The 10,219-nt window shown below is 38.7% G+C and overlaps 1 protein-coding gene across 1 annotated transcript; it reads left to right on the top strand.

Annotated features, from left to right (window-relative positions):
- The first annotated feature begins 1,200 nt into the window (after positions 1-1,200).
- On the top strand, positions 1,201-8,465 carry LOC103401637 (putative pectinesterase 63). The gene is made up of 4 exons (XM_029102714.2): positions 1,201-1,915; positions 2,305-2,511; positions 7,774-8,018; positions 8,121-8,465. Exons 1-4 carry the CDS (start codon positions 1,412-1,414, stop codon positions 8,269-8,271), a joined length of 1,107 nt encoding a protein of 368 aa, XP_028958547.1. The 5' UTR covers positions 1,201-1,411; the 3' UTR covers positions 8,272-8,465.
- The last annotated feature ends 1,754 nt before the right edge of the window (positions 8,466-10,219 follow it).

The following is a 10,219-nucleotide window of genomic DNA, read 5'->3' as shown; positions in this document are numbered from 1 at the left end:
GGAAAGTAAACATAATGACTTTAAATATGATGAACCCACTCTAACTAATATCGAGGCTTTTTTTTGAGAAATCTCCACACTGATGAATTTGATAAGTGATAATTATAAAGTTAGGGACAATTTAGTGTGTTAGATGCAGTGGGAGGCGTTGGCGTGATCATCTGGAATGCGGTTGGGGATTTTATAGCAGCTACGGCTTTGAAGTTGACTGGTATTACATCACTTGTGCTTGCGGAGATTGCAGCTGCTTGTGAAGCTGCTTTATTTGCTCACCAATGGCAGAATGAACAGGTGATATTGGAAGGTGATGCACTATTGGTGATAGCTGCAATTCAAAATAATTTGGCGGCTAATCATGGGCCATTTGGGCATTTGATGGATGACACAAGACGGATCCTACAATCTTTCCAACTGTGGAAAGCTAACTTTGGGCCATTTGGGCATTTGATGGATGACACAAGACGGATCCTGCAATCTTTCCAACTGTGGAAAGCTAACTTTGTGCTAAGAGATGCCAATACAGTGGCTCATCGGTTAGCTAGATTTAGTTTAACTTTGGAGCATCCCGTCTCTTGGTTTGAGGACCCTCTTGATATAATTTTTGATCTTATTTTGGAGGATAGTTTTAATTATTAAGTTTGTTGGTGCGGGACACTCTTTTTCCCTTCATTCGGGTTGATTCCTGGGAAGGTTTTTATTGAGACCCACTGTTAGCATCATTTCTCTGATTGTACGTTGTTCCAGTTATGAAATGAATATTGTACTTGAATTTCAAAACAAAAAAAAAAACTTGAATTTATTATATTTAAGTACTTTAATTGATCAGTTGAGATTTCCAAATAATAAGTATAATAATAAGCTATCATTGTGAAAAAAATGCATACAAGTTGGCCTAATAAAATTTGAGGAAAAAAAAAAGCAATGAGATTATAGAAGATATTCTACTATCTTAATTTTTTTTTTCTCAAGTATAACTGGAGATTAAGGTTGCCCCCGCTAAAAATGTTTCTCGCTCCCCTCCCTATGGTGCAACAATGTTATGGATTATTACTGTCTTTAGCTACTTTTAATTTTGGCTATGCATTTTTTAGTAGGTAATATAATTAGCTCTCAAGAGAGCCCTAAAATATTAGGGAGAAAGCCTTAGAATCTGAGACGTATTATTGCCATTAAAAATCAACATGCGCGAGAGCTAGAGCTCTCTAACCTCACATATTTTGGGTCAATCCTATAATCATGGATTGTGGTATTATTCATTCATGAACAACCATCAACCTACTGCTCTAGCTAATCAGTAGAATAAAGCTGAAAAACGTAGATTTGAGATTTCACAAAAGTTTAGATTGTTTTTGTATAGTTTTCGAGCAAAACTTAACTTTTTTTAATTTATCGTGCGTCAAGAAGGAGAAAGATGGCCGGAAAAACGCCATGCATGTTCATTAATGCATCTCTGATGATAATAACAATTCTGCTCACTTCAAGTACCGCTGCCATCGCCGATGATACGATACCGATACCTTCCGATAGTTCCCAAGTAGCTAGCTGGTTCGATAATAATGTGAAAACCTACAATGAACGAAAGTCAACGCTTGACCCTGCCCTTGTTGCGGCTGAGCATGCTCCCCAGGTCATCAAGGTCATGCAATATGGAGGTGGAAACTTCAAGACCATCACCGACGCCATCAATAGCATTCCAGCCGGGAACACAAAACGCATGTTTGTGTACATCAAAGGGGGAGTGTACAACGAGAAAATCACAATTCCACATAACAAACCCTTTGTTACATTTTATGGATCGCCAAAAAGTATGCCAAATATTACATTTGATGGCACCGCGCAGAAGTATGGGACTGTGTATAGTGGCACATTGATTGTGGAATCAGACTATTTTAGGGCTGTTAATCTTGTTATTATAGTATGTAATTCTCCAAGGAAAGTACTATATAAGGGGACTCTCTTAAAAGTGAAGTTCTTCGTAGACTTTTTGTCACCTCATGTTTTCCGCACAATGTTTTACGGTAGTGCTATCTACATACCTATTTTTACTTCATACCCCTCTTAATTTTTGACCATCGGATCAAATGAATTGAAAATATCAATGAAAAAATATTAATAAGGATGTGTGGGAGATAAAAGAGGGTGTATGAATAGCACTATCCTATTTTATAGTGTTGGGCATTGAAAGTCTTACTTTTGAGAGAGTCCCCTTAGAATTCATCTTCTCCAAACTCACACTTAGAGCGTCATTTTGATGGTAATTAAAAATTAATAGATTAATGTAGGGATTTTTTTGTTTTGTTGTAGAATTCAGCGCCGGAGCCGGATGGAATAAGAGAGGGTGCACAGGCAGTTGCAGTGCAGATATCCGGGAACAAGGCAGCCTTCTACAATTGCAAAATGATTGGATATCAGGACACCCTTTATGATTACAAGGGGTTACATTTGTTCAAAGACTGCTTCATTCAAGGCACTGTAGATTTCATATTTAGAAAAGGAAAACCCCTCTACTTGGTACGTAATTAAGGTCCGTGAGAATTTTTTTAGGTTGAACGTCACATTGCAACGTAGAGTTACATAATCAACTTAAATAATTATGAAGTGTCTTTTATTTGCTAATGTTATATTTAGAAGTATAAGTTTATAGTCGACCCACCCATGTGTTGAAATGTAATCTTATCTTGGCCCAAGACAATTGATCCGGCCCATACACAAAGAAAAATCCATGCACATGCTAGAGAATTCTAGCAAAGTTCAAGTTGGTGGAAGAGTCTAGAAGAATGGTGAGGATTCCACCAACATACAAGATTAATGTAGATAATTCTAGCTTAGGAAGGTAGTGGAATTATCTAGATATCTCTAGCATGATACTTCCATGCTTCTCCAAGGTTCCATCCATGCCTATAAAAGGAGAAGGCATCCACACCATTTGTAACAACCAAGAGAGCAAGTAGTGAGAAGTGAGAAGAAGCAACAAAGCTTCTAAGAGTGTTTGAGTGTTTCTTCTTGTACTAAGTTTGTGAGTGAATAAAAATCTTGTGTAATACTTTGAGTATTCCTTCTTTCTCTTGCCTATCAATTCCGCTGCATTACATTCTTCTTTGTGAGATAAACGTCTCCAAAGTAGAGAAGTCTTTTTAAGCCCCAACAAAGTGGTACCAGAGCTATGGCTAGCAACGCTATGGCAGCCTTCCAAGTTCCAGTGCTCGACAACAACAACTTCGATAATTTGAGTATCAAAATGAAGGCCCTTTTGGGAGCACACGATGCATGGGAAGTCGTGGAGAAAGGCTACACTGAGCCAGAAGATGAAGCTACCCTGTCTCAACCCCAGAAAGAGAGTTTGAAAGATTCAAGAAAGAGAGACAAGAAGGCTCTCTACCTCATCTACCAAGCATTAGATGACAATGGCTTTGAGAAGGTCTCCAGTGCAACTTCTGCCAAGCAAGCATGGGAGAAGCTTCAAACCTCTTACAAAGGAGCCAAACAAGTGAAAAATGTTCGTCTTCAAGTATTAAGAGGTGAGTTTGAATCTCTACAAATGAAAGGGTCTGAATCAATCTCTGATTAATTTTCAAGAGTCTTAGCCGTTTCCAATCAATTAAAAAGAAACGGAGAAAAGTTAGAAGATGTTAAAATTATGGAGAATATACTATGCTCGTTGGACCCCAAGTTCGAGCACATTGTCGTGACGATTGAAGAAACTAAAAACTTGGAAGAAATTAGTATAGAGCAATTAATGGGTTCGCTACAAGCATATGAAGAGAAACATAAAAAGAGGCAAGGGAATGATGAGCAGCTCCTCAAGACGCATGTTCAGCCAAAGAAGAAAGAAGAAAGCTTCGATAACGAGAAAAGCCAGTACGAAAGAAGTGGTGGTCGAGGACGCAGACGTGGTTGGAACTTCAACAACCATATCAACTATGAAAGAGGAGGAAGCTCAACAAAAGGTCGTAGAAGAGGGCGCTCAAACTTGAGGTATGAAAAATCTCAAGTTCAATGCTACAACTGTCAAAAGTTTGGGCATTATGCTTGGGAATGTAGAGCTCTAAGCAACAGACTTGATGAGAAGGTCAATTATGTGAAAGAAGAGGAAGAAGATAATGACATTGTGCTACTAGCATGCAAGAACAATGATGGAGACCAAGACTATACATAGTACCTTGACACCGGCGCCAGCAACCACATGTGCGAAAGAAGAAGCATGTTCGTTGAGCTCAATGAATCGGTGAGTGACAACGTTTCTTTTGGAGACGAATCCAAAATACCCGTAAAAGGAAAAGGTAACATCCTTATTCCCCTGAAAAATGGCGGTCACCAATTAATTTCAAATGTCTACTACGTGCGCAATATGAAAAGCAACATTTTGAGCTTGGGTCAACTCTTAGAAAAATGTTATGATATTCACATGAAAAATTATAGCCTTTTTCTTAGAGATGACAAAGGAAGATTAATTGCCAAGGTGAAAATGTCAAAGAATAGGATGTTTCCTATGAATATTCAAAATGATGTTGCAAAGTGCCTCAAAACATGTTACAAAGACACATCATGGCTTTGACATCTTCGTTTTGGGCATCTTAATTTTGGGGGATTGAAGTTATTATCCAAGAAGGAGATGGTGAGAGGCTTACCGTGTATCAGCCCCCTGATCAAGTTTGCGAATGATGTTTACTTGGGAAACAGTTCAGGAAAAGCTTTCTAAAGAAGTCGACCACAAGAGCCCAGAAGCCACTCGAGCTCATTCATACCGATGTGTGCGGTCCAATAAAACCAAGCTCTTTGGGTAAAAATAATTATTTCCTTCTCTTCATTGATGATTTTTCAAGGAAAACCTGGGTGTATTTCTTGAAGCAGAAATTAGAAGTCTTTGGAGCATTCAAGAAATTCAAAGCCGTTGTAGAAAAGGAGAGTGGTTGCAAGATCAAAGCCATGAGATCTGATCGAGGAGGAGAATTCACTTCAAAGGAATTTCAAGAATTCTGTGAAGCCAATGGAATTCGTCGACCTTTGACAGTTCCAAGATCCCCTCAACAAAATGGTGTGGCGGAAAGAAAAAATCGAACCATCATCGACATGGCTCGAAGCATGCTCAAAAGTAAGAGATTGCCTAAGGAGATGTGGGCAGAAGCGGTAGCATGTGCTGTCTACCTATCAAATCGGTCTCCAACAAGAAGTGTGTGGGGAAAGACTCCGCAAGAAGCATGGAGTGGAAGAAAACCAGGTATCTCCCATCTAAGAGTTTTTGGAAGCATAGCCCATGTACATGTACAAGACGAGAGGAGAACCAAACTCGACGACAAAAGTGAGAAGTTCATCTTCATCGGCTATGACTCAAATTCAAAAGGCTATAAGCTGTATAATCCAAACAATGGGAAAACGGTGATCAGTCGAGACGTGACGTTCGATGAAGAAGGAGAATGGGATTTTGGCTCCCATGTAGGTGATCTTCATTTCTTTCCTCAGTTTGAAGAAGATAATGAACAAGGGATGATGAAGCAAGCAAGAGAGGTTCAACAAGAATCCACCACTCCACCTGCTTCACCAATATCAACCAATCATGGCAATTCACCAGCATCAACATCATCAAGTGAGAGTCTAAATGAAAGAGAAGTACCACACACAAGAAGTCTACGAGATCTCTATGAGTTAGCTGAAAGACTTGATAATCCTACACTTTTCTGTCTCTTTGCTGATTGTGAACCAGTTGACTTCCAAGAAACAATACAAGATACTAAGTGGAGGAAAGCAATGGATGAAGAAATTGAAGCAATCCAGAAGAATGATACATGGGAACTCGCTATTCTTCCGAAAAGACACAAAGCCATCGGAGTCAAGTGGGTGTACAAGACAAAGAAAAATGCCAACGGAGAGGTCGAAAGATACAAGGCGAGATTAGTGGCGAAGGGTTATAGTCAAAGAGCCGGAATCGACTATGATGAGGTATTTGCACCTGTAGCTCGGTTGGAAACTATACGATTACTAATTTCTTTGGCAGCTCAAAACAAATGGAAGATTCAACAAATGGATGTGAAGTCCGCTTTCCTAAATGGAGTCCTTGAAGAAGAAGTCTACATTCAGCAACCGACAGGCTATGAAATCAAAAGGCATGAAAATAAAGTTCTAAAGCTGAAGAAAGCCCTCTATGGGTTAAAACAAGCGCCACGAGCATGTAATAGTCTCATCGACAAGTACTTTCAAGAGAACAACTTCATCAAGTGCCCTCATGAACATGCTCTCTACGTCAAAGTCAAAGATTGAGATATTTTAATTGTGTGCTTATATGTGGATGATCTAATCTTCACCGGAAGTAATCCAAGCATGTATGAAGAGTTCAAGAGAGTGATGACCAAAGAATTCGAGATGACCGACATTGGGTTGATGGCATACTACCTAGGCATTGAAGTCAAGCAGAACAAAGAAGGCATTTTCATCTCCCAAGAAAGCTACACAAAGGAGATACTGAAAAAGTTCAAAATGGAAGACTGCAAGCCCATAAGCACGCCAATGGAGTACGAAGTCAAACTAACCAAGCATGACGAAGGAGAAAGTGTAGATCCAACATTTTTCAAGAGTTTAGTTAGAAGCTTGCGCTACTTGACATGCACAAGACCAGACATTCTCTATGTCGTTGGATTAGTCAGTCGCTACATGGAGAATCCCACAACTACACATTTGAAGACTGCCAAAAGAATTCTTCGATATCTTAAAGGTACTATTAACTTTGGCTTGTTCTATTCAAGTTCTGATAACTGCAAACTTGCTGGATATAGCTACAATGATTGGGCAGGAGATTCCGACGATAGAAAAAACACTACTGATTTGTGTTCTTCATGGGAGACATTGCATTCACATGGATGTCGAAGAAACAACCGATTGTCACTCTTTCTACCTGCGAAGCTGAATACGTAGCTGCTACCTCATGTGTCTATCATGCAATATGGCTGAGAAACTTGCTAAAAGAATTAAACATGCCACAAGAAGAGCCAACAGAGATCTATGTTGACAACAAGTCTGCAATAGCTCTAGCAAAGAATCCAGTATTCCATGATAGGAGCAAACACATAGATACCCGCTATCACTACATAAGAGAGTACATTGCAAGAAAGGATGTGCAAGTGGAATATGTGAAGTCACAAGACCAAGTCGCCAACATATTCACCAAGCCACTCAAACAAGAAGACTTTGTTAGATTGAGGAAATCAATTGGCATCACAAGACAATATTAAGGGGGGATGTTGAAATGTAATCTTGTCTTGTCCCAAGACAATTGATCCGGCCCATACACAAAGAAAGATCCATGCACATGCTAGAGAATTCTAGCAAAGTTCAAGTTGGTGGAAGAGTCTAGAAGAATGGTGAGGATTCCACCAACATACAAGATTAATGTAGATAATTCTAATTTAGGAAGGTAGTGGAATTATCTAGATATCTCTAGCATGATGCTTCCATGCTTCTCCAAGGTTCCATCCATGCCTATAAAAGGAGAAGGCATCCACACCATTTGTAACAACCAAGAGAGCAAGAAGTGAGAAGTGAGAAGAAGCAACAAAGCTTCTAGGAGTGTTTGAGTGTTTCCTCTTGTGCTAAGTTTGTGAGTGAATAAAAAATCTTGTGTAATACTTTGAGTATTCTTTCTTTCTCTTGCCTATCAATTCCACTGCATTACATTCTTCTTTGTCAGATAAACGTCTCCAAAGTAGAGAAGTCTTTTTAAGCCCCAACACCATGTTATATTTTTTATCCTCTTCTCATGTATAGTGTGATAATTTGGTGCAGAACACTGAGATACATGTCGTAGAACGGAATTTGACAGTGATAACGGCACAACAAAGGGACAGTGCTTCGGAGGATAGTGGATTTTCGTTTGTGCATTGCAAAATAACTGGCACCACGTATGCTCGTCGGACATATTTGGGTAGGGCTTGGGGAAGCAGCCCTAACGTGGTGGTTGCCTACACCGACATAGCGGATATTGTCCACCCTGAACGGTGGAGTGATTTTGGCCACCCTGAACGTGAATCGTAAGCAAATTCTTTCCTATTGTTTTGCCCATTTTTTTTTAAAGTGCTTTATTATTCTTGGAATCCATGTATATTAATTTGATTTATGTGGTATTTTTGCAGCAATTTGTTCTATGGAGAGTACAACAATTGGGGTCAAGGGTCAAATATAACCAGTCAAGCTCGCTACACCAGAAAACTAAGCGATGCAGAAGCAAAACCTTTCATCAGCCTTGGCAATATTCAGGGTTCCAAATGGCTTCTTCCTCAGTAGCATTATTTGAAAATATATAGGAAATTATTTTTTACCTATTTAGATGAGGTTAACTGAGAAAGCCTATGTATTACGTACAGAATTACATGTAACACATTGATATGTGTTTGAAAAAAAAGAGTGTAAATTTGTAATCAGTGACTTGTAAATCTGGAATCAAATTATTAATTATAAGACACTAATTAACCAGCCAACCCCACCCACTCCTTCCTTTCCCCTTCAAGACATTGTCTTTTATTTTATTTTTTATTTATTTATTAAAACCTCGGCTGTATAAAGAGAATTTTATTGATATTGAGAAACAAGTTACGCCTAGTCATGAGCTAAAAGCATTATCTCTCATAATACAAGAAAAAGAATACCAAAAAAAAAAGGAGGGACATAAATTTTATGCCTCTAAAAATGAAAATAAGAAAAATACAAATAAAAGTTAGGGATATGAAACTTAACCTCTCTAATGTCAAACATAAAAGTCTAAACCTAACCCTGAAGAATTTTTAGGTACGTAATAAAAGATAGGGGCCTTTTTAGTATTTGATATTAATTTTTAAATTAAGATACTTGATGTAGAAATAGATATTTTTCATGTATTTAGCGGATTTTTTTTTATACATATCAATGTACAAAGAGTTGGCGGTCAGAGAATTCTAGGACCCCACTCGAGGCTCGGAGCTCGCTTAGAACTCCGAAATTCTCAGGGCCGGCCTTGGTCAATATATCCGCTTAGGACTCCTTTCGGTTACCACCCAAAGTTGGCGGATTGCTGTTGTGCATTTCAGATCTCTCTATTCATATGGATCGTCGGAATGAACATGATCTGAATTGAGGCGAGAATTAGACTGCCACGCGAATCACTGTCCCGAAAAGGTAGAAAATATGGTCACAGATATGAACTTTGAAGATATTAGAAAAGCATCACAAATCTTACTTCACTTGACATCAGTGATCGTTCTGAGAACACATTTACTTCTTCAATGCCTAGCTAGGTGGATTTTCAGACTTCAAAATCTAGTTTTTCTCCTACATATTGGGTCGGCCAACACTTAAGTGTTGTTTTGACAAAAAAAAAAAAAAAAAAACACTTAACTGTTGTAAACACTTGTTATGTTTCTCCTTATTCCTTTCTTCTGTGTTTTTTTCTTTTCTTTCTGTCTCAAGAAATTGATTTTTCTTTTACTATTCTTACACCTCAGAAACAACTTGTCTAGTTGTTTCGAGACTGATTAAATATAACAAATTGTCATACGAGTGGCAATCTACCACAGTGGTGGGGAGGAATGTGGCTCTTAAACCACGGCGTGGGTTCGAACTCCGTCGGCTCCCTAATCTAAAATCTAATCTAACAAATCTATTGTTTGACAAAAAAAAATGTCATGAATATTTGGAACTTTCCATTTTCCCTTTCATGGTAAATCGCCAAAATGGTTCCTGAGATTGTCCACCATCCATCATTTTGGTCATTCCATTAAAAACTCCATTAAGTGTCCCGGAGCTCTTGGCCGGAAGTTTAGGCAATTTTCAAAGCTTCGTAACTCAATCGTTTCTTAACCAAATTCGACCCATAATATATCAAAATGAAGATAGGAAAGTGTAGAATAAGATTATACCTATTTCAAAGTCCAATGGTTGCCAGAGATGGCCGAAAAATAGCCTCAAAGTTGCCTGGTCCGAGTGAAAACTTGAAAACTCGCCGAAAACTGGGTAAACTTTAAACGTTCATAACTTCTTCAATACTCAACGAAATCAAGTGATTCAAAATGAAAATCATACTTCTCGACAATACAAAGAGAATTGTACCTTTTTTGACGGCTAAATTGCCGTGGTTTGGCCGGAAAACAGCTCGAAAGTGGCTAACTCGAAACCAAGACAGCCACTTTCGAGCCATTTTCCGGCCAAAACACGACGAGTTAGCCATCAAAAAAGGTACCATTCTCTTTTTATCGTCGAG

This window comes from Malus domestica, chromosome 01, assembly GCF_042453785.1.
Source record: "Malus domestica chromosome 01, GDT2T_hap1".
NCBI lineage: Eukaryota > Viridiplantae > Streptophyta > Magnoliopsida > Rosales > Rosaceae > Malus > Malus domestica.
The sequence above is the reverse complement of the archived record's forward strand: the minus strand, read 5'-3'. Positions and strand labels throughout refer to the sequence as shown.